Source organism: Entelurus aequoreus, linkage group LG12 (assembly GCF_033978785.1).
Source record: "Entelurus aequoreus isolate RoL-2023_Sb linkage group LG12, RoL_Eaeq_v1.1, whole genome shotgun sequence".
In the NCBI taxonomy this organism is placed as follows: domain Eukaryota; kingdom Metazoa; phylum Chordata; class Actinopteri; order Syngnathiformes; family Syngnathidae; genus Entelurus; species Entelurus aequoreus.
This window is the reverse complement of record NC_084742.1, coordinates 45,163,819-45,187,267: the sequence shown is the minus strand read 5'-3', so window position 1 is coordinate 45,187,267 and position 23,449 is coordinate 45,163,819. Positions and strand designations below refer to the sequence as shown.

Sequence of the window (23,449 nt, the reverse complement as noted above, 5' to 3'; positions counted from 1 at the left end):
TACCTAAGTTACGGTCAGAGCGAAAAAAGATATGTTTTGCACTGCATTCTAGTCCATCACTCTAACGTTCCTCATCCACAAATCTTTCATCCTCGCTCAAATTAATGGGGTAATCGTCGCTTTCTCGGTCAGAATCGCTCTAGCTGCGTTGAAAACAATAGGAAAATATGAGGACGCGAACAACTGACTATGTCACGCTACTTCCGGTAGGGGCAAGGCTTTTTTTTATCAGAGACCAAAAGTTGCGAACTTTATCGTCGTTGTTCTATACTAAATCCTTTCAGCAAAAATATGGCAATATCGCGAAATGATCAAGTATGACACATAGAATGTATCTGCTATCCCCGTTTAAATAAAACAAATTCATTTCAGTGGCCTTTAAAAAACTCAGTGATTTAGTCATTTCCTGGAAAAGCTTAAATGTTAACATGAATACAAGACAGATGTACAGTATGTATTTTTTTGGTTAAAAGATTTCAGTGTGTATATGAGTACAATAAACAATACTCTGATAATAATAACTGATATTGGTCATAATATGACATTTTCATGTCGATACATGTATGGCAAAAGCTAGCAAGCGGCTGCCATTAATGCTTCGGCTTAAGGAGTTCATACAGCGACCATGATGTCACGATGCCCAGGCAGCCCACGCGTTTGGTGGAAGGTCTTTCTAGATGTAGTCGTCATCAGGGTCCGCGTGGCCACACAAGTAAAGACAGAACAGGACGAGAAAGCCGATCCCCACCCCCAGAATGACCAGGATGTAGACCAGCGTTGTGGTCCAGAAGGCGAACAGGTAGAGCGTCTTGTCGCAGTAGGGCTCCGGACTTGTCACGTTCTTGTAGTAGTTGGGCTCGTAAATGGAGTAGATCCACACGTTACCTGCAGAAGTAATGTCCAAGTAAGCCTCGAAAGACGGCGAAAAGGTCCCGAAGGGCGAGTCACTCACCGGCGATGAACCAGGCGACGAGGAACAAGGCCGTGAGCGCCGTCCAGCCCAGGCAGAATAGGCACAGGGGGTTCGGTGGCTTGTTTTCCGGCTGCCGTGCACAGGGCAGGCAAACCATCAGCACTAGCATTGCAAAGAAGAGACCGGCGATGATCAGGTAGACGGGGATGAGGTGCTGGCGGGGGCAATCGTCCAGGTGCGCTGCACCTGTTGGCACCATCACAACACTTCATTGAAGTTCACTTTGAGGTAATTCAGGCGTGGCGTCGCTCACCTACGGCGATCTGAGCGATGGGGACGATGCACAGCAGCACTTTTACGCCCACTGCAGCGTAAATGAGATGATGTGAGCTTCATTAGTAACCAGGCAGAAGCTGAGGGGGTCTCACCTAGGACTGGCGTGGAGGGTTGGGGGGCATTGAGGATGAAGCGCATGGGGCCTGTGTTGGACATGATGACTGCACCTGCAACATAGATGAATACAGTATGATACATGTGGTCATAGCTGGAGTCTATCCCAGCTAAGGTGCCTGGACTGGTCGCCAGCCAATCACAAGGCACACGTAGACAACGCATTTGATATACAGTAGTTATTGAACGTAAAAACCAAACTAAGATATCTCAATAAAACTAGCTTTTTGGTTATATAATGTAACGAAGCAAAGTACCGTATTTTCCGGACTATAAGGCGCACTTAAAATCATCTTTTTCCCTCAAAACCCGACAGTGCGCCTCATAACCCGGTGCACCTAATGTAAGGAATACGTTTGGTTGAGCTTACCCGCCTCGAAGCTATTTTATTTGGTACGTGGTGTAATGATAAGTGTGACCAGTAGATGGCAGTCACACATAAGAGATAAGTGTAGGCTGCAATATGATGTGTCTCAAGTAAACAACACCAACATTTTAAATGTACCATTGAAAATATAGAACATTACACACGGCGCTCAAAAATCTTATCAAAATGTTTTAGTACAACTTTGGTAAGCTACGACGCCGCACCGCACCTGCTGATCTGTATTTGGGTTCTGCATAAATCCTGAAAAATTCCGCCTTTGTAGTCCGCGCCGACACCGTAGTCGATAAGCTTCTTCTTTTTCTCTATCTTCTTGTTATGGGACATTCATCCTCCGCTGTTGCCATTTCTAATATAAAGTAGTGTAAAGTTCTTACTTATATCGGTCAGTAAACTCGCCATGAAAGCACTAAAACATGTAGTGTAGTGAGTTTACATTATTCACCAAAGGAACTTTAGTTATTAGAGAGTTCCGGTCGGACGGTTTTTAACGGGACACATTTCCGGCGTTGTTGTTGTTTCCGGATGAGGAGATGCTGCTCTGTTATTGATTTAAGCAAAATCTGGAGAAGCAGAAGAAGAAGAAGAAATAGATGAGCTTTAGTGTAGAAAAAAAATAGTTTGAGGACCCCTGATTTACACTTTTATACAAGCTGTACACTGACTACTTTAACGTTGCATCAGAGTCTGTGTCATTTCCCAATTCTGGTCCCATTGAAAGTTATAATAAAATATTTGCAGAATGATGAGTTGTTTACACACAGAAACATATTTGGCCACCTCTGATCTGATTTTACAAAGACGGAAGCTGCTGATTTCCAGCAAATCCAGTTTGGCAGACATTACAAATCCAACGTTTGAGGTTCATGAACGTCAATGTTCACCCTCAATAATAATAACAATAATAATAATAATATTAATAATGATTGTGTTGACTTTGTCGGGGGATGTTTGTACACACTTGTATCACATGTTATAATAATAGCTTCAACTGGTCTGTTTAAAAAAAATAAAAAATAAAAAACGTACTTACACTATAGTAAACAGTGGGAAAATAATCATTATGTATTAAAAAAAAATAAAAATTAAAAAAAACGAAACACCGTGACTGAAAAGGAAACAGCCTCGCCCAGTACGTCTTATACAATGCCAGCTTTCGTACCACGTCACGTCACGCTTAAACAACGACACCTACTTTTGGCTTCTCCGCCCGAACACAAACATTTAGTATCCGCAGGTGGGCTTGCTTTTACCTGTGCTGGCTTCGTGGTCTTCGGCGTGACACCTCACTTCACCCCGCGCGTGGTTCCTTTGCTCGCGATGACGTCAGCACGTATGAGTGAGGGCGGGGCACGCTCTCAGGTAGAAAGGAATACATGAAACCATAATAACTCAGTTTTACACAAACTTGAACTGCAATGACATATTACTGATTACATTTTAAAGGCCTACTGAAATGAGATTTTCTTATTTAAACGGGGATAGCAGGTCCATTCTATGTGTCATACTTGATCATTTCGCGATATTGCCATATGTTTGCTGAAAGGATTTAGTAGAGAACATCGACGATAAAGTTCGCAACTTTTGGTCGCTGATAAAAAAGCCTTGCCTGTACCGGAAGTAGCGTGACGTCACAGGTTGTGGAGCTCCTCACATCTGCACATTGTTTACAATCATGGCCACCAACAGCGAGAGCGATTCGGACCGAGAAAGTGACGATTACCCCATTAATTTGAGCGAGGATGAAAGATTCGTGGATGAGGAAAGTGAGAGTGAAGGACTAGAGGGCAGTGGAAGCGATTCAGATAGGGAAGATGCTGTGAGAGGCGGATGGGACAGCTGGGAATGACTAAAACAGTAAATAAACACAAGACATATATATACTCTATTAGCCACAACACAACCAGGCTTATATTTAATATGCCACAAATTAATCCTGCATAACAAACACCTCCCCCCTCCCGTCCATATAACCCACCAATACAAATCAAACACCCGCACAACACACTCAATCCCACAGCCCAAAGTACCGTTCACTTCCGCAAAGTTCATACAGCACATATATTTCCCCAAAGTCACGTACGTGACATGCACATAGCGGGTAAGCGATCAAATGTTTGGAAGCCGCAGCTGCGTACTCACGGTAGCGCGTATCTAACTCAAAGTCCTCCTGGTAAGAGTCTCTGTTGTCCCAGTTCTCTACGTGTTTGTGTTGCTGCAGCCGGCTGCTAATACACCGCTTCCCACCTACAGCTTTCTTCTTTGCTGTCTTCATTGTTCATTAAACAAATTGCAAAAGATTCACCAACACAGATGTCCAGAATACTGTGGAATTTTGCGACGAAAAAAGACAACTTAATAGCTGGCCACAATGGTGTCCCAAAATGTCCGCTACAATCCGTGACGTCACGCGCATACGTCATCATACCGAGACGTTTTCAGCAGGATATTACGCGGGAAATTTAAAATTGCACTTTGCTAATCTAACATGTGTTGCAATGTTAAGATTTCATCATTGATATATAAACTATCAGACTGCATGGTCGGTAGTAGTGGGTTTCAGTAGGCCTTTAATGGCTTAAATATTCACACCGAGAGCAAATTATGCAAATAAAATTAGAGAAATAAATGATCAACTCTCTAATTTGAATGTAGTTGATCAAACCTTAAGAATGACAGTATTTTATAAATGCTCAAGACAATTTAACTGTAGAGTATAAAAAAGGTGTTCATTTTTTGGTTGTGTTTTCATGAAGGAGCTCTAGCAAGCAAAGGGCTCCAGTACTGTGGAATCCCCTCAATAGAAGCATTTAAGTCTCATCTTAAAACTCATTTGTATACTCTAGCCTTTAAATAATAATAGGGGCGGTATGGCTCGTTTGGTAGAGTGGCCGTGCCAGCAACTTGAGGGTTCCAGGTTCGATCCCCGCTTCCGCCATCTTAGTCACTGCCGTTGTGTCTGTGGGAAAGCCACTTTACCCACCTGCTCCCAGTGCCACCCACACTGGTTTAAATGTAACTTAGATATTGGGTTTCACTATGTAAAGCGCTTTGAGTCACTAGAGAAAAAGCGCTATATAAATATAATTCACTTCACTTCACACTAAATAGATCCGCCGACAAGTTGATCTGCCGTCTCTTTTCTGCTTTGACCCCCTCTCCACGAGTTGGGGACGTCTCTGCGCTGCTAACTTGTCTCCACCCAAGACGATCTCCAACTGGCCCCACTATGGACTGGACTCTCACACTATTATGTTAGATCCACTATGGATTGGACTCTCACACTATGATCTAGATCAGGGGTAGGGAACCTATGGCTCTCGAGCCAGATGTGGCTCTTTTGATGACTGCATCTGGCTCTCAGATAAATCTTAGCTGACATTTCTTAACACTATAAGTAATTAATAATTCCGCTGGTAATCACAGTGTCAAAATGTAAAACCTTCTAATGCATTTTTATCCACCCATCCGTTTTCTACCGCACCTGTTCAAGAAGTCGCATTAATGGTAAGAAGTATTTTATTTATTATTGGTTAGCTTCAGAATAACAATGTTATTAAAAGGAATAAGAGACTTATTATACTCTAAAAATGTTGGTCTTACTTAAAAATGCATGCATTTAGTTGTATTCAGTGTTAAAAAAAATATTATATGGCTCTCACGAAAATGCATTTTAAAATATTTGGCTTTCATGGCTCTCTCAGCCAAAAAGGTTCCCGACCCCTGATCTAGATCTACTCGACGTCCATTGCTCCGGTATCCCATTGGGTTGAGTTTTTTTCTTGCCCAGATGTGGGAGCTGAGCCGAGGATGTCGTTGTGGCTTGTGCAGCCCTTTGAGACACTCGTGATTTAGGGCTATATAAATAATCTTTGATTGATTGATTGATTCAACATTATTTGTGTTTGTGCTCGGCTTGCTGGGTGGAGTTCAACATGGTGTTTATTTGTGGGGTCAGCTTACAATAATTCACTGTTTTGTTTGGAACCCGCCTTCTTTGGTTGACAACTCCAAGAATCAAGCCACTTGGGATGATCAACATGATTTTTTTAATAATGGCCACATGAAAATGGTACAGCGTTGGTCTCAACGTCGCAAACACAGACAGACAAGGTCTATCTCTGCCAGGATGCATTTATAATGTGTCAAACTCCTTTTTATTGAGGGCCACATCGCAGTTAAGGATGCTCTCAGAGGGCCACTCGTTAAAGTGAATAACATAAGAACATAAATGTATACATATAAATGCGCATACAGTATATATAATAGGGGTGCACAAAAAAATCAATTAAATCAAATAATTTTTTTTGTAAGAACCAATTTTTGAAAATACTTTTTTTGGGCATTTTCATGCAACCAAAAGGAGCTTGTCTAACCTGTAGCCTGTTTCTTTATAATTATTACACCAAACTAGGGTTGTTGGGTATACCGGTATTAGTATAGTACCACGATACTAATGAATCATATTTGGTACAATAGCGCCTCTGAAAAATACCGGTCCTCCAAGTGTAGATAGAACATGTTGAAACAGAAAGTAAGCAGATATTAACAGTAAATGAAAAAGTAGATTAATAATTCATTTTCTACCGCTTGTCCTTAATAAATTAGACAAGATAACAGAATGATAAATGACACAATATGTTACTGCATATGTCAGCAGCTTAATTAGGAGCCTTTGTTTGTTTACTTACTAATAAAAGAGAAGTTGTCTTGTATGTTCACTATTTTATTTAAGGACAAACTTGCAATAAGAAACATATGTTTAATGTACCCTAAGATTTTTTGTTAAAATAAAGCCAAAAATGCAAATTTTTTGTGGTCCCCTATATTTACAAAACTATTGAAAAGTACCGAAAAGTATCAAAATAATTTTGGTACCGGTACCAAAATATTGGTATCGGGACAACACTACACCAAACAGTACATTGCGAGAATCTGTTTGAATTAATAATCGTGTTAAATAAAGAACCAATTCGGGATCGAATCGTCACCACAGGAATTGGAATTGAGTCGAATCGTACAGCGTCCATAGATTCACACACATAGTATATAATTATCTATGCATTTGATTATTATATATTTTATACACAACAGTAAAACAAAATATTTAGATTTTACTGTAAAAAAAAACAGAATCTTAATCGGCAGAATTTTACCGTAAAATTTGCAATGTTTTTTTTTTACAGCATATTACTGTAAATGGAATGGAAAAACGGTACCACTGTTTGTTTGTTTTACAGTAAAATGTATGCGAATAAGCTGCCAGTTTTTACCGTAAAATCTACAGTTGTTGTTTTTATAGTGTGTTACCGTAAATGGAAAAACGGTACCAAAGTTGTTTTTACTGTAAAAAAAAAAAAAAAATCGCAGCTTAGTCGCCAGAATTTGACCTTATTAGTCTATTATTGTCATTTTTACCGTGCACAATTTAATGGATAATTTGCTTTGAAATATTTAACTCTTTATTTTAATTTTAACAAAGACATGTAATGTAATAATATGTTATTGAAAAGTTATTCAATTGCATGCAGTACATTTATATTTTTTTTAATGTCAAAATGGAAAAAAAACGAATCAGGGGCAAAGGTCAACACAAGCCTGCTGAGTGTGTTGGAACAGCATGTGTGTCTAAAAGAAGTATCAACATGGCGTCAAATATTAATACAGAACATTAAATTATCTTCATTTTTGTTGATCATGATGGACTTTGTTTATAACAGTGTAACTGTCATGTATCCTTTTTAAAGTATTGGACAGTATAGTGTTATTAATTTTATTATTATTAGTCACTCCTTAGACTTAGACTTAGACAAACTTTATTGATCCACAAGGGAAATTGTTCCACACAGTAGCTCAGTTACAAAGGATGGAAAGGGTAAGGATGGAAAGGATAATGCAGATATAAAGTAGACAAAAATGTACCAGAGTAGCAATATAAAATATAACATATATGTAATATTTACATATTATATATACAGTATATAATATATACTGATATATTATATTATTATATTATATTATATTTTTATATAATATATACAATATATAACAAATCAAAATGACCATATACAATATTACAATATATGTAACAGCTGCAGCAAAAAAAAAAAAAGATAAAAATAAATACAAATTCTAAGAAATAATGGAAATAAATACAAATAAATAAAACAATAACAATACATGGCCAGTGTAAAAACAAAAAAGTTACATTGATTCATGTTGGCATATTTTTAATATTTTGGGATTTACATGGAAATGTTCCCAAATGTGCCAGTTGCTACGGTAACCATTACAAGTCTGTTAAGCAGACGCTGGAAGATGTCTCCACACACACACGGCCCCCTGAGCCTGACCGGTCACCCTGTAACTCCATCACGTGGTTTCGGCTCTTCTCGGGCTCGGCTGGGTGGACCCTGGCCCGGCCGAGGATGGAGTCCCACAGCAAGCCTCTCCTCCACAACTGTACACACACACACACACACACCTGTCAATATTTGCAAAATGAGAGATGTGGGGTAACAAGACCTGACTGGCCTGCTCAAGTGTGGATATCGCCACCATTGTGCAGTACCGGAAGTACAGGACATTTACGCAAAACTACAGTATGTAAATGAAGGGGGGGAATACAGTAGTTGCCCAAGGAAACCTAGTGTGTGAGTGTGAATGTTGTCTGTCTATCTGTGTTGGCCCTGTGATGAGGTGGCGACTTGTCCAGGGTGTACCCCGCCTCCCACCCGAATGCAGCTGAGATAGGCTCCAGCACCCCAGGCGACCCCAAAAGGGACAAGCGGTAGAAAATGGATGGATGGATGGGCCCAAGGACACACTTTAGCTAGTGTGTGTGCTGATAGTGTAAGGAAGGTGTGTAGATTCCCAATGAAGCCTTAGCTTGACGCTCTTCTACTTTCTCCTGCTCCGCTTGCTGCGGCAACAACAAACAAAACTCCAGATGCTCCTCTTCGTTTAATTTGTATAGCTTACTTGTGAACTTAATATTTCAAAAACGTAAAACAATAACGACGTGGGAACAAATGAATGGCAAAATGAATAGAGTTTGTTACAGTAAAAAACAGTTAGAAAAAGTAAGAGTGAGGTCAAAAAACTGTATGGCTCAATTCCCCCCGCACCTAACTGCCATTACCCATAATACCTTGTGTCCAAAAACCAACCTACCACACAAATCCTTCCGCCATATATGCAATTAAACAGTTACGTCATCAAATTATTTAGACAAATGTAATAATTAAATAAAGTGTTCCTTATAATTATTCTAAGCATGCAAATAAAGTAAATAGTCCCATTTTGGCTGAATAAACATAAAGCACCTTCCATAAAATGTAAATGAACTTAAACAGCATTTAGGCTCCTACAAGGTGTGTCAAACTCATTTTAGCTCAGGGGCCGCATGGAGGAAAAAGTGTGTACACGCGGGCCGGACTATTAAAATCATGGCATTAAAACAAAAAAATAAAGACAACTTCAGATTGTTTCTAGGGATGTCCGATAATATCGGCCTGCCGATATTATCGGCCGATAAATGCTTTAAAATGTAATATCGGAAACTATCGGTATAGTTTTTTTTATTATCGGTATCGTTTTTTTTGTTGTTGTTTTTTAAAAAAAATTAAATCAACATAAAAAACATAAGATACACTTACAATTAGTGCACCAACCCAAAAAACCTCCCTCCCCCTCATTCACACAAAAGGGTTGTTTCTTTCTGTTATTAATATTCTGGTTCCTACATTATATATCAATATATATCAATACAGTCTGCAAGGGATACAGTCCGTAAGCACACATGATTGTGCGTGCTGCTGGTCCACTAATAGTACTAACCTTTAACAGTTAATTTGAGTCATTTTCATTAATTAATAGTTTCTATGTAACTGTTCTTATATTGTTTTACTTTCTTTTTTATTCAAGGAAATGTTTTTAATTTATTTAAAAACATTTTTTTTAAAAGGACCTTATCTTCACCATACCTGGTTGTTCAAATTAAGCATAATAATGTGTTAATTCCACGACTGTATATATCGGTATCGGTTGATATCGGTATCGGTAATTAAGAGTTGGACAATATCGGGATATCGGATATCGGCAAAAAAGCCGTTATCGGACATCCCTGATTGTGTCCTTTGTCTTATTTTGGCCAAAAATAGAACAAACACATTCTGAAAATATTACAACAAAAATATTTTAAAAACAAAGGAAGGAAAGAAGAAAGTGAATGAATGTTTATAACTGAATAAATTCACATATGCATACAAATGTGTTTTCTTTTGAATTATTTTTAATGAATTAAGTAACGTTTATGACAACCTTTTTCCAAACACTATAGAATGTGAGATATAACAGGATAATGCATACATTTATCATTTGTTTTCAAAACGGTTACAAAAAAGTGGGACCCCAAAAAGTTTACTGTGGGACCCCATTTTTATGACTTGATCAATCAATCAATCAATGTTTATTTATATAGCCCTAAATCACAAGTGTCTCAAAGGGCTGTACAAGCCACAACGACATCCTCGGTACAGAGCCCACATACGGGCAAGGAAAACTCACCCCAGTGGGACGTCAATGTGAATGACTATGAGAAACCTTGGAGAGGACCGCATATGTGGGTAACCCCCCCCCTCTAGGGTCCCTGGGCCCCGTTTTGAAAATTCCTAGCGCCAACACTGATGGAGTATTGGTGCGTGCAAAACAGCAGCAGGCGGCTGTGGCCTGCGGGCCGCTTCTAATACTAATCAAATATCATCGCGGGGGCCATAGATCATTCATTTGCGGGCCGGATTTGGCCCATGGGCCTTGGCTTTGACACCCCTGGTGTAAGACCTCTACAGGACACACTTCATTTCGGTCCTTTTATTTTGTCAGCGTTACAATAGCGCGCTTCTGTTTTCAAGGATCATCTTTACAGCAGCACTCTTGTGTTTTTAAGAATCTGCTGCAAACATGTGAGTCTCTTACAACTTGTTTGCACTGTACTCGCAGACCTAAAATGAAACGCAGAGGAACACTGCTGGTGCAACTAACTTGAACTAATGACTACTGACTGCGTCTGAAGTAAACAAGCTAGAGCAACACGAACATAACCTTCCAAAAAGGACAGGACTTAAAGGGGTGCCCTGAGGAACACCTCAGTGTTGTACAAAACCCAAAACCAGTGAAGTTGGCACGTTGTGTAAATGGTAAATAAAAACAGAATACAATGATTTGCAAATCCTTTTCAACTTATATTCAATTGAATAGACTGCAAAGACAAGATGTTTAATGTTCGAACTGAGAAACGTAATTTTTTTTTGCAAATAATCGTTCACTTAGAATTTAATGGTAGCAACACATTGCAAAAAAGTTGGCACAGGGGCATTTTTACCACTGTGTTACATGGCCTTTCCTTTTAACAACACTCAGTAAACGTTTGGGAACTGAGGAGACCAATTTTTGAAGCTTTTCAGGTGGAATTATTTCCCCTTCTTGCTTGATGTACAGCTTAAAGGCCTACTGAAATGAAATTTTCTTATTTAAACGGGGATAGCAGGTCCATTCTATGTGTCATACTTGATCATTTCGCGATATTGCCATATTTTTGCTGAAAGGATTTAGTAGAGAACATCGACGATAAAGTTCGCAACTTTTGGTCGCTGATAAAAAAGCCTTGCCTGTACCGGAAGTAGCGTGACGTCACCGGTTGTGGAGCTCCTCACATCTGCACATTGTTTTCAATTAAGGCCACCAGCAGCGAGAGCGATTCGGACCGAGAAAGCGACGATTTCCCCATTAATTTGAGCGAGGATGAAAGATTCGTGGATGAGGAAAGTGAGAGTGAAGGATTAGAGGGCAGTGGAAGCGATTCAGATAGGGAAGATGCTGTGAGAGGCGGGTGGGACCTGATATTCAGCTGGGAATGACTAAAACAGTAAATAAACACAAGACATATATATACTCTATTAGCCACAACACAACCAGGCTTATATTTAATATGCCACAAATTAATCCGCATAACAAACACCTCCCCCCTCCCGTCCATATAACCCACCAATACAACTCAAACACCCGCACAACACACTCAATCCCACAGCCCAAAGTACCGTTCACCTCCGTAAAGTTCATACAGCACATATATTTCCCCAAAGTTACGTACGTGACATGCACATAGCGCCACGCACGTACGGGCAAGCGATCAAATGTTTGGAAGCCAAAGCTGCGTACTCATGGTAGCGCGTCTGCTATCCAACTCAAAGTCCTCCTGGTTGTGTTGCTGCAGCCAGCCGCTAATACACCGCTTCCCACCTACAGCTTTCTTCTTTGCTGTCTTCATTGTTTATTAAACAAATTGCAAAAGATTCACCAACACAAATGTCCAGAATACTGTGGAATTTTGCGATGAAAACAGACGATTTAATAGCTGGCCACAATGCTGTCCCAATATGTCCACACAATCCGTGACGTCACGCGCAAACGTCATCATACCGAGACGTTTTCAGCAGAATATTTTGCGGGAAATTTAAAATTGCATTTTACTAATCTCACCCGGCCGTATTGGCATGTGTTGCAATGTTAAGATTTCATCATTGATATATAAACTATCAGACTGCGTGGTCGGTAGTAGTGGCTTTCAGTAGGCCTTTAAGTTGTTCAACATTCCGGGGTCTCCGTTGTGGTATTTTAGGCTTCATAATGCGCCACACATTTTCAATGGGAGACAGGTCTGGACTACAGGCAGGCCAGTCTAGTACGCGCACTCTTTTACTATGAAGCCACACTGTTGTAACACGTGGCTTGGCATTGTCTTGCTGAAATAAGCAGGGGCGTCCCTGATAACGTTGCTTGGATGGCAACTTGTGTTGCTCCAAAACCTGTATGTACCTTTCAGCATTAATGGTGCCTTCACAGATGTGTAAGTTACCCACACCTTGGGCACTAATACACCCCCATACCATCACAAATGTTGGATTTTGAATTTTGCACCTATAACAATGCGGATGGTTCTTTTCTTTTTTGTTCTGGAGGACACAACATCCACAGTTTTCCAAAAAAAAATTGAAATATGGACTCGTTAACACTTTTCCACTTTCATCAATCCATCTTTGATGAGCTTTTTACACAATGCGCCAACTTCACTGGTTTTGGGTTTTGTACATCACAACTTTGGACCCTGGTGTTCTATGTTTACTAGCAAGGTTAAAACGTCAATACAAGGATCTGCCAACGTGTTTGCAGTGGTCCAAGTTTTTCTATAGAACAGGAGCACTCTAGTGTTTGAAGAATTTACTGCAAAAATGTTTGACTCCCAAGATTGGAACTGAACACAGTTGAATAGCTCTGGTGCTAGGGCTCAGGAAGGCGTCAAACCTCGACTGAGATGTGAGCATCAGGGTATCTCCTGTAAAAGATGCTCCTCAGGTTGAATTCTGGGTTTCCTTCAGCCTTGAACACCCGAGTCCTGATGGCGGCGCTCTCACATCGAATGATGGCGTAAACGTCTGGAGCTGTGAGACAAAAGGAACTTAGAGACCTCGGCAGGTTATGTTTTCACATACAGTTACAAGTTGTTTGAAAAAGAACAATTCAAGTTGTGGGAGGAGCCACCTGTCTGTTTAGGGGGACAAAGTACGGTCGCCCTCTGGAGGTGGACCGTAGTCACCATGGTGGGCTGAGGTAAAAGACACTGGAACAAGGACGGAGACGGTAAGTCATCCTTCACTTCCCTAAATACACACAAAGAAAAAAAGATGTACCCAAATATGGTAAATGGGTTATACTCGTATAGCGCTTTTTTACCTTCAAGGTACTCAAAGCGCTTTGACACTATTTCCACATTCACCCATTCACACACACGTTCACACACTGATGGCGGGAGCTGCCATGCAAGGCCCTAACCACAAACCATCAGGAGCAAGGGTGAAGTGTCTTGCTCAAGGACACAACGGACGTGACAAGGTTGGTAGAAGGTGGGGATCGAACCGGGAACCCTCAGGTTGCTGCCTCGGCCACTCTCCCAACTGCGCCACGCCGTCCCCCATGACGTGTGAACAGCAACAATGTTAATGTCAAAATGTGACTATAACGTTAGCTTCAGCTCACGTCGCTATGCTAGTGTTAATGCAAATGTTTGCGTTCTCCTGTCCCACTCCTTAATGTTACTTTGTTTTTGATAGATTAGAAGAGAGTTACAATGTAGTAGTGTTGTCCCGATACCAATATTTTGGTGCCGGTACCGGTACCAAATTGTATTTTGATACTTTCTGGTACTTTTCGTTACTTTTCTAAATAACGGGGACCACGAAAAATGTCATTATAGGCTTTATTTTAACAAAAAATCTTAGGGTACATTAAACATATGTTTCTTATTGCAAGTTTGTCCTTAAATAAAATAGTGAACATACTAGACAACTTGTCTTTTAGTAGTAAGTAAACAAACAAAGGCTCCTAATTAGTCTGCTGACGTATGCAGTAACATATTTTGTAATTTTCTATTCTATTATTTTGTCAACATTATGAGGGACAAACTGTAAAACATATTCATCTACTTGCATTTACTGTTAATATATGCTTCCTTTCTCTTTTAACATGTTCTATTTACACTTCTGTTAAAATGTAATAATCACTTATTCTTCTGTTGTTTGATACTTTACATTTAATTTGTATGATACCACAAATTTGGGTATCAATCCGATACCAAGTCGTTACAGGATCAGACATTGGTCATATTCAAAGTCCTCATGTGTCCAGGGACATATTTCCTGAGTTTATAAACACAATATAATTTTTTTTTAAACGAGAGAAGATGTGATGCCAAAAAATATCGACGTAATCATAGTAGTATCGACTAGATATGCACCTGTACTTGATATTATTACAGTGGATGTCAGGTGTAGATCCACCAATGGCGTTTGTTTACATTTTGACGCCGGTAAGCTATGGTGTGTAGGGAAGCATGTTTAGCTATTCCTCGTCCTGCAGGGATGATACTTGTAAGAAACTCACTTCATTTGTTGCCATGGATACAAGGATTAGTGATTTAGAAGTAGCTAAAACACTGCCGATTGCGGATGGACATTAGCCGCTAACTAGCTAGCCATGTCTTAAAGCACCTCTTCCTGAGGGCGTTTCAGTGTTATAACTTCACCTTTATCGTTAATTTTTCAGCCAAAATGCATCCGTTCTCCTAATTCTGTCTACACACTGTGTCTGTTTGTAAGTACTCTGTGATTGTGCGCTGCCGAACATGCTCCTCTGCTCGTAAACCAGCAATGACACGACTGGGGGACCGGTACTTTTTAGAGGCGGTATAGTACCGAATATGATTCATTAGTATCGTGGTACTATACTAATACTGGTATACCGTACAACCCTACAATGTACAGTATATCACAAAAGTGGCTAAGACGCGCCATAGCGCTTCTTGGATACAGGTGTAGACAAAAGCAGCTTGTTAGCATTAAAGCTACAGACACAACGTAAGGCTCGCAAAAAGTCTAAAATCCAGCATCAAGGCTGGACTAGTTTGGACAACACGCTTCAGTAAAATATGTGACCAATACTCAGAGGTGGGTAGATTAGCCAGAAATTGTACTCAAGTAAGAGTACTGTTACTTTAGAGATTTATTACTCAAGTAAAAGTAAGGAGTAGTCACCCAAATATTTACTTGAGTAAAAGTAAAAAGTATGTTGTGAAAAAACTACTCAAGTACTGAGTAACTGATGAGTAACCTGTTCGTTTAATGATGACGGCAACAAATAATGCAGAAAAAAAAAAAAAAATAGCAATGAGCAAATTCAGAGCCAGGAATATCTCTAAAGCAACTAAAACAATAATATATATTAAATAATAATACATTAACATAAAAAAATTAAGGCAAATTGAGCCACAATAACTTAACAGCACCATAGGCGCAGTAGGCAGAGATTACAAAGGAAAATAACAAGTTAGCCTTTACGCAAACCATAAACTGATAGATGTGGACTGCACCTGGGAACACACTGATTGGTGTTTCTATGCATGCGTGTGTGTGTGTGTGCGTGTGACTGTGTGTGTGTGTGTGTGTGTGTGTGTGTGTGTGTGTGTGTGTGTGTGTGTGTGTGTGTGTGTGTGTGTGTGTGTGTGTCTATGAGGCTGCAGTGCGTTAATAAATGTCCCCACACGATGTACATTTGACAGTGATTCATAGCAGGGAAGCTAACATCAGCCTAAGGTGACAGCCTAAATATCTACTAACCTTACTTACCGCGATGTGCTTCCTCAAATTTGACGTTCAGTTCATGTAAGCTTAAGCTTGTTGTTTGCCGCTGAAACTTTATGTTCAGTTAATCATGTGACCGCCTGGCTCTGTTTGATTGGTGAAACGGAGTGAAACATCACCAGTGACTGCATTTGATTGATGAAACACAGGCATGCGATAGATCCTACTTTGAAGTTCTGTCTGACAAACCAAAACAAAAAAAGCGTGCATTAACAGATCGATAAAAATCAGTAGCGAGTAGCGAGCTGATTGTAGATAAATGGAGCGGGGTAAAAGTAGCGTTTCTTCTCTATAAATATACGCAAGTAAAAGTAAAACTATGTTGCATTAAAACTACTCTTAGAAGTACATTTATCCGAAAAGTTACTCAAGTAGATGTAACGGAGTAAATGTAGCGCGTTACTACCCACCTCTGCCAATACTACAATTGGGTAAAATGTGTCCACACCTGAGTTGGACATGGGAATGGGAGAAGAGACGCACAAGGAAGTGTCCGGTGGCCCCTGGCTGGAAGGTGGTGGGCAGCACCACGTAGCGACCCGGTGCCAGGGTGGCCTTTAGCGTGATGCTGCGGGAGTCCATGTAGACGGAGCTGGCCGCCTGCTCCACGACACGCTGCACTCGGCTGCTGCGGTTCACCTCCACCTGGGCACAGACAAAAGACATGAAAAGTCTCTGCTCTCCATGAAGGTTAAAGTTAAGTTTAAGTTAAAGTACCAATGATTGTCACACACACACTAGGTGTGGTGAAATTTGTCCTCTGCATTTGACCCATCCCCTTGATCACCCCCTGGGAGGTGAGGGGAGCAGTGAGCAGCAGCGGTGCCGCACCCGGGAATAATTTTTGGTGATTTAACCCCCAATTCCAACCCTTGATGCTGAGTGAGGTAATGGGTCACATTTTTATAGTCTTTGGTATGACTAGGCCAGGGTTTGAACTCACAACCTACCGATCTGAGGGCGGACACTCTAACCACTAGACCACTGAGTAGGTGTCTTGTGGTCGTCCACAGCCTCTCACCTTTAGCACTTCGAATCCGATTGGCAGGTTGTCGCCTCCTCCGTCCTTCCGGCGTATTCTCTGGTCCTCCTGTTGCAGACACATGAGCACCTCTTCCTCGTGGTCTTGCACGTCAAACATGAACTAGAGGAGGAAGAGGCTTCAAGCTCATGGTTCTTTTCAGAAGATTCCTGGTTTGTTTACCTGTGGATTGTGGAGGAACGTGTCCTTGTGGTTGATGCATCCTCCACACCTGCTCCTCTTGTCCACGTGGACCTCCCGGTCTCTGTTTATCTCGTCCTCATAATTTGCTTGATACTTTGACACTTTTTTGAGGCGCCTTTCTTTCCCCCACGGCTCCTCAACCTCGTTTTCCTTCCTTCGGCTTAACATGCAGACAGCCGATGGAGGCTGGTTGGTGGAGGACAGCGCCGGCGACCACTCCCCGTAACAGCGCACCTCTCTCCAGTGGGCCCTCTGCCACAGGAGAGTTCTCTCCACCAGGCGGCACACTACCACATCCGTGAAATAACGACAGAAGTCCTCAAAGTCCATCCTGAAGCCAAGAAAGGATTCAGAAAATACTTCTTATCAAAACACTACAGCACTCCCAAGTGGACAAATAGGTGTACTACACAAACATGCTAACTCATGTCAATAGCATAGAATAGAATAGAAAGTACTTTATTGATCCCTGGGGGGAAATTCAGCACCACAGTTCGCTCACAATAAACACTTAGGTATTTTTTATATGTGAATAATATAAATACAGTCTATTATACAGCATTATTCACATGTGAATAATATAAATACAGTCTATTATACAGCATTATTCACATGTGAATAATATAAATACACTTACATTTGACAAGTCTGTAGTACATATTGAGACAGTCTTCTTAAATTATAGTGCTACACTTTGTCACAGTCTGCATTGCAAGTGCAATAAAACTTGTCTAGCTACCAGAACTCGCCAACGTCTCGAACTACAAGTCCGATCTTCTCCCTCTCTGCACGGCTCATCTGCTGCCACTCCTGCGACCTGCAAGGACAGTGACATCGTCGACCAATTCTATTATACAAGATAATCGACAACGATTTACAATTGTTACTTAAGGCCTACTGAAAGCCACTACTACCGACCACGCAGTCTGATAGTTTATACATCAATGATGAAATCTTAACATTGAAACACATGCCAATACGGCCGAGTTAACTTATAAAGTGCAATTTTAAAATTCCCGCCACACTTCCGGTTGAAAAACTCCTTTGGATATGATTTATGCGCGTGACGTCACAAAATCCACGGAAGTGGTTGTACCCCATCGACCCGATACAAAAACCTCTGGTTTTCTTCGACAAAATTCCACAGTATTCTGGACATCTGTGTTGGTGAATCTTTTGCAATTTGTTTAATGAACAATGGAGGCTGCAAAGAAGAACGTTGTAGGTGGGATCGATCGGTGTATTAGCGGCTAAGTACAATACTTACAGCAACACAACAAGGACTACTTACTACGCCTAGCCGATGCTTGCCGCCAAACCCACGGGTGAAGTCCTTCCGTCGCGCCGTCGATCGCTGGAACGCAGGTGAGCACGGCTGTTGATGGGAAGATGAGGGCTGACTGGCGTAGGTGGAGCGCTAATGTTTTTATCATAGTTCTGTGAGGTCCGGTTGCTAAGTTGCTAAATTATCCTTAGCGTCGTTAGCAACAGCATTGTTAAGCCTTACCAGGCTGAGAATTTTTAACCGTGTAGTTACATGTACATGGTTTAATAGTATTGTTGATCTTCTGTCTATCCTTCCAGTCAGGGATTTATTTCTTTTGTTTCTATCTTCATTTGAGAACGATGCTATCACGTTAGCTCAGTAGCTAAGTGTGTCACCGATGTATTGTCGTGGAGATAAAAGTCACTTTAAATGTCCATTTCGCGTGCTCGACTCTCATTTTCAAGAGGATATAGTATCCGAGGTGGTTTGAAATACAAATCCGTGATCCACAATAGAAAAAGGAGAGAGTGTGGAATCCAAGGAGCCAGCTTGTACCTAAGTTACGGTCAGAGCGGAAAAAAAATACGTCCATCACTGCCTCTCTAGTCCTTCACTGTAACGTTCCTCATCTACGAGTCTTTCATCCTCGCTCAAATTAATGGGGTAATCGTCGCTCTGTCGCTCCGAATCTCTCGCTCCATTGTAAACAACGGGGAATTGTGAGGAATACTAGCTCCTGTGACGTCACGCTAATTCCGGTACAGGCAAGGCTTTTTTTATCAGCGAGCAAAAGTTGCGAACTTTATCGTCGATTTTCTCTACTAAATCCTTTCAGCAAAAATATGGCAATATCACGAAAGGATCAAGTATGACACATAGAATGGATCTGCTATTCCCGTTTGAATAAAAAAAATTCATTTCAGTAGGCCTTTAGTAAAATGTTAATTAATTTGGCCACCAGAAATGTTTGTTTATACTTTTATTCCTTTAGGTCGGGGGTCAGCAACCCGCGGCTCTAGAGCCGCATGCGGCTCTTTAGTGCCGCCGTAGTGGTTCCCTGGACCTCTTTCAGAGATGTGTGAAAATGGAAAAAGATGGCGAAAAAAAATTTTTTTTTGTTTTAATATATTTTCTGTAGGAGAACAGACATGACACAAACCTTCCTAATTGTTAGAAATCCCACATGTTATACATTGCTTCACTGATGAGAGTATTTGGCAAGCATTGTTTTATCCTACTAATTTCAGCGATCCTTGAACTCAACGTAGTTTGTGTACATGTCACTATATGCCACTTCTTCTTTGTTTCATTTTGTCTACCAAATGTTTTATGCTGTGCGTGAATGCACAAAAGTAAGCTTTGTTGAGTTTATTGATTTGCTGCAGTGCTTATCAGGCATATTTGGTCATCATTATGCCTCATTTGTAGGTATTTATATGAGCTAATTTAATTTCCTTCACTCATGTCCTCTGTGTATTTGTCACGGCGCGGGCTCTAACCCGCTTTTCTCCGTCAGCTGGGTCTGCCAGCACCTCCATTGGCAGCGCGCCGAGACACGCCCCTGCTCGCGCTGGCCACATCAGCAATCAACCCACCTGGGACTGATGAGGACGAGCTGTATATAGACCAGTGGACTCAAGAATCCTTGCCGAACTTAATCTGCTATTATGTACCGTAAGCTGACTACCCAGCTTTATTTTCTCTCTCTCTCTGCGTTTTCCCCTCCGTGTTTCATTTTTTCTTCCTTGTCGTCCTCCCCAGCAGTCTGCCTTGTCCCCGCGTCGGCGAGCTGTGCGTCTCGTCAGCCATAGTTTTCTCTGCTTGCCGGACTGCCTCTTCGATCCTCAAACCCGCTTGGACACGGAACTCCTACGCTTCGCCATTCAACCTGACTATCTGCCTGCCCCACGGACTGCTTTCATGCCTTGTTCCTTCTCACTCATCACTCTGGTAACACTCAGCAGTTAATTCCTACACATAGTCTTGCACCATACACCCTTTGGGTTTTTTCACACTCCATTCCTTTGTTTAATTCATTATATTGTTCTTTATTTATTATATTATATTATTTATATATATAATAAATACATAGAGCAATATTTCCCCCTTGTGTCTGTGCCGTCAACTCCTTCCAGCATACATAACAGTATGTAATTTATATGTGCATGTCTCATGACACATTATCTGTATGTAATATTGGCTGCATTTCTCATAGTTTTTTGTGTGCCATGTTGTTCCAGACCACAGCAAATGCTACCCAACTTGCCAAGATTGTAATAAATCCATTAGAAGAAGACAGCCTGCCGTTTCCTTAAACTTGGACACACACATCTACACCTTTGGCCATTCTAAGACAGTGATTTCCAGAAGTTATCTTATCCTGTGAGAAGCCTCCATTTTACCCATGATTTCCAATGTTGCAAAAATGTGTAGAATAAAAATTGGAATACAACATTTCTGTCAACGAAGATTTGTGTCAGCCTTTGATAGTAGGCTAATATAGCTGATATAGACACTTACATCATGTGTTGCCTTCATTATAACACTTATATAAGACTTTTAAAGTAATTTTGATCGTAGGCTAATATAGCTAATATAGACACTTACAACATGTGTTGTCTTCATTATAGCACTTATATAAGGCTTTTAAATTTTTGCGGCTCCAAACAGTTTTTATTTTTATTTTTATTTTTGGTCCAATATGGCTCTTTCAACATTTTGGGTTGCCAACCCCTGCTTTAGGTAAATACTTTCAGCTAAAAAGCCCTAAGAGAACTGGATAAACATGACATTTGCAGTAAATGTCATGTTAACAGGACATTTTGCGCTTTAAGCCTGTTCATTTATTTTTTACAACTAAACCCATAAAAACTGTATTAAATCCAAAAAAGGTCCAGCAAGTTTCAATACATTTGCTGATATCAAAGGGGAACCGCTCTTGTTTTGGAATTTTGCCTATCATTTACAATCAACATAGTAATCATGGCATACTTCATGAGAGCCAACTACGACTACTGTACTTTGGGACAAATAATGATCAACAATCGTATATTTTTTAGCCTGAATATACGGAGGATGAGCTACAAGTTTTAGAAACTGGGTGCTAAGCAGATCATGCTATAGTGAAATGAATGTATAAACTATTAAGGTCTTGGGTTCGATCCTCGGGCTCGGGGTCTTTCTGTGTGGAGTTTGCATGTTCTCCCGGTCACGACGTGGGTTCCTTCCGGGTACTCCGGCTTCCTCCCACCTCCAAAGACATGCACCTGGGGATAGGTTGACTGGCAACACTAAATTGGCAATAGTGTGTGAATTTGAGTGTGAATGTTGTCTGTCTATCTGTGTTGGCCCTGCGATAAGGTGGTGACTTGTCCAGGGTGTACCCCGGCCTCCGCCCAAATGCAGCTGAGATAGGCTCCAGCACCCCCCGCGACCCCGATAGGGACAAGTGGTAGAAAATGAATGGATGCATGTATATTATATATATTATTATTATATTTAACTATAGTTTTTTTATACGAAATGTACAAAAGTACGGGGCCACAAATGCTGAATTGCGAATACCCAGGGATCCCCTGTAAAAAGGCTTAGGGTTTTATTGCATCAAATCCAACGAGCAGCTGCCTGCTCTTATGATTTTATGAAAATAAGCCCAAGGTTGTAAAAGAAGGGAAGTACGGGTAAACTGTATAACTGTCCATTTAACATCAGCAAAGCTGTTATTCCCGACAGTACAATGATTCCACTCACCGCTGACTCCAAGCACCTGTCCAGTCTGTGGTCCCCCACGGGTTCCTCATGCGCGCCAAAAAGAGTCGGGACGTTCCGGTGGCCTTCAGGAGCTTCTCCCCACGCCACACTTTCCTCACCGCCGTCACCCCGTAGGCGTGTCCTCGCACAAGGCCGCAGTCCAACACAGACTCCACCGTCTCGCCTTCAGCTGGCTGACAACAACAGAACGTATGAACTTGTTGGCGCTCTTCTGCTCGGACAGGGCGAAGATTGATGATTTGTCAGAGGATGGACATACCCGTATAGAACATGTAATGAGAGCTTTGTGTTCGTGGGCCCTAGCCAGCATCTGGAAGAGAGCCTTTCTCTCGTCGCCGTGCCGACTGAGGGTCCCTCGATCCAGGCTGAGAGGCTCTGAAACCCCCCCAGTGAAGTCAATGAGGGCCTCTGCAGTGTTTCCTCCCTCCAAGGCCTCATAGCAGCCATTAAGCCTGCAAGGACGCCAGCAGTGAGACAGCCAATAGAAAGTCTGCATGGAGGTCACACCGCAATGACTAACTTGGCGTAGGCCTTCTCCAACAGGGCGCTCCAAAACTCTCTGGGCGTGGCTGAACGGCAGAAGAGGAGCATGCCGTCACCGCTGACAGGCAGCCGGTCGTCTACAACCACTTCCAACCAGCGACCAAAGCGCCAGAAGCGGAAATGAAAGATCCCCGCGTACAAGTCCTGGCGCTTCGGGTTCCACTCCTGGTCCGTGTGGTCTGGGATGACCTAGGAGTAGAAGCTATCACATTGAGGAAGACAATAATCCAGGTGAGCTACCTTTTTCCACAGGGTGGGCTCGGAGGCCAAACAGGAAATGGCTGCCACCATCCAGCAGTTACCCAGACTGCCTTGGTGCAGGTCACGGGTGCTGATGCCGTCCACAAATAGACGCGGGTCCTTGCAGATCTCCTGAGACGGACAGACGGGGAGTTGACAACCTGCAGGTATAGCGCTCGTGAAGTGATCCCAGATCTTTACCTGGGGCCTCTTCCAGGTCACACCTGGCGGGGGCGCCCTCTTGTAGAAGAGCGACTGGGCAGCGGCGGGGAAGACGGGGTCCTTGAAGAGAACGCCGCGGCGCAGGCAAGCTCGGCGGAGCTTGTAGAAGCTCTGACCTTGGAAGTCTGTCACTCGCTCGGACATACTAGACCATAAATGGATCAGTCGTATCAATAAATGC

The 23,449-nt window shown here is 41.7% G+C and overlaps 2 protein-coding genes across 4 annotated transcripts; both read right to left on the bottom strand.

Annotated features, from left to right (window-relative positions):
• Nucleotides 1-219: 219 nt before the first annotated feature.
• LOC133662858 (transmembrane protein 272-like) lies at nucleotides 220-3,112 on the bottom strand. Of its 3 annotated transcripts, none has more exons than XM_062067031.1 (5): nucleotides 2,944-2,975; nucleotides 1,342-1,416; nucleotides 1,227-1,277; nucleotides 953-1,159; nucleotides 220-885 (listed from the first exon to the last, which is right to left on the bottom strand). In XM_062067031.1, exons 2-5 carry the CDS (start codon nucleotides 1,403-1,405, stop codon nucleotides 674-676), a joined length of 534 nt encoding a protein of 177 aa, XP_061923015.1. In that variant the 5' UTR covers nucleotides 1,406-1,416; nucleotides 2,944-2,975; the 3' UTR covers nucleotides 220-673. The 3 variants fall into 3 exon arrangements, with proteins under 3 accessions (XP_061923015.1, XP_061923016.1, XP_061923014.1); XM_062067032.1 differs by lacking the exon at nucleotides 2,944-2,975 and adding an exon at nucleotides 2,194-2,311; XM_062067030.1 differs by lacking the exon at nucleotides 2,944-2,975 and adding an exon at nucleotides 3,002-3,112 and having other exon boundaries at nucleotides 226-885.
• A 4,560-nt stretch (nucleotides 3,113-7,672) lies between these two features.
• Nucleotides 7,673-23,412, bottom strand: LOC133662857 (calpain-5-like). Its single transcript, XM_062067028.1, has 12 exons — nucleotides 23,248-23,412; nucleotides 23,047-23,178; nucleotides 22,784-22,995; nucleotides 22,523-22,715; nucleotides 22,243-22,436; nucleotides 17,965-18,042; nucleotides 17,205-17,556; nucleotides 17,022-17,144; nucleotides 16,449-16,645; nucleotides 13,347-13,465; nucleotides 13,110-13,246; nucleotides 7,673-8,208 (listed from the first exon to the last, which is right to left on the bottom strand). The coding sequence occupies exons 1-12, from the start codon at nucleotides 23,410-23,412 to the stop codon at nucleotides 8,038-8,040; spliced, it is 2,073 nt and encodes a 690-aa protein (XP_061923012.1). The 3' UTR covers nucleotides 7,673-8,037.
• Between the last annotated feature and the right edge of the window lie 37 nt (nucleotides 23,413-23,449).

Excerpts from the sequence above, each read along its gene's own strand:
- LOC133662857 (XM_062067028.1), bottom strand. The coding sequence starts at position 23,412 with ATGTCCGAGCGAGTGACAGACTTCCAAGGTCAGAGCTTCTACAAGCTC. Across the intron at positions 18,043-22,242 it reads ACAGGTGCTTGGAGTCAGCG|GTCGCAGGAGTGGCAGCAGA; the intron begins GTGAGTGGAATC and ends CTGTCCTTGCAG. Across the intron at positions 13,466-16,448 it reads CATTCCCATGTCCAACTCAG|GGAAGTGAAGGATGACTTAC; the intron begins GTGTGGACACAT and ends GTGTGTATTTAG.
- LOC133662858 (XM_062067030.1), bottom strand. The coding sequence starts at position 1,405 with ATGTCCAACACAGGCCCCATGCGCTTCATCCTCAATGCCCCCCAACCC. Across the intron at positions 1,160-1,226 it reads CATCGCTCAGATCGCCGTAG|GTGCAGCGCACCTGGACGAT; the intron begins GTGAGCGACGCC and ends TGGTGCCAACAG. Across the intron at positions 886-952 it reads CGTCGCCTGGTTCATCGCCG|GTAACGTGTGGATCTACTCC; the intron begins GTGAGTGACTCG and ends TTACTTCTGCAG.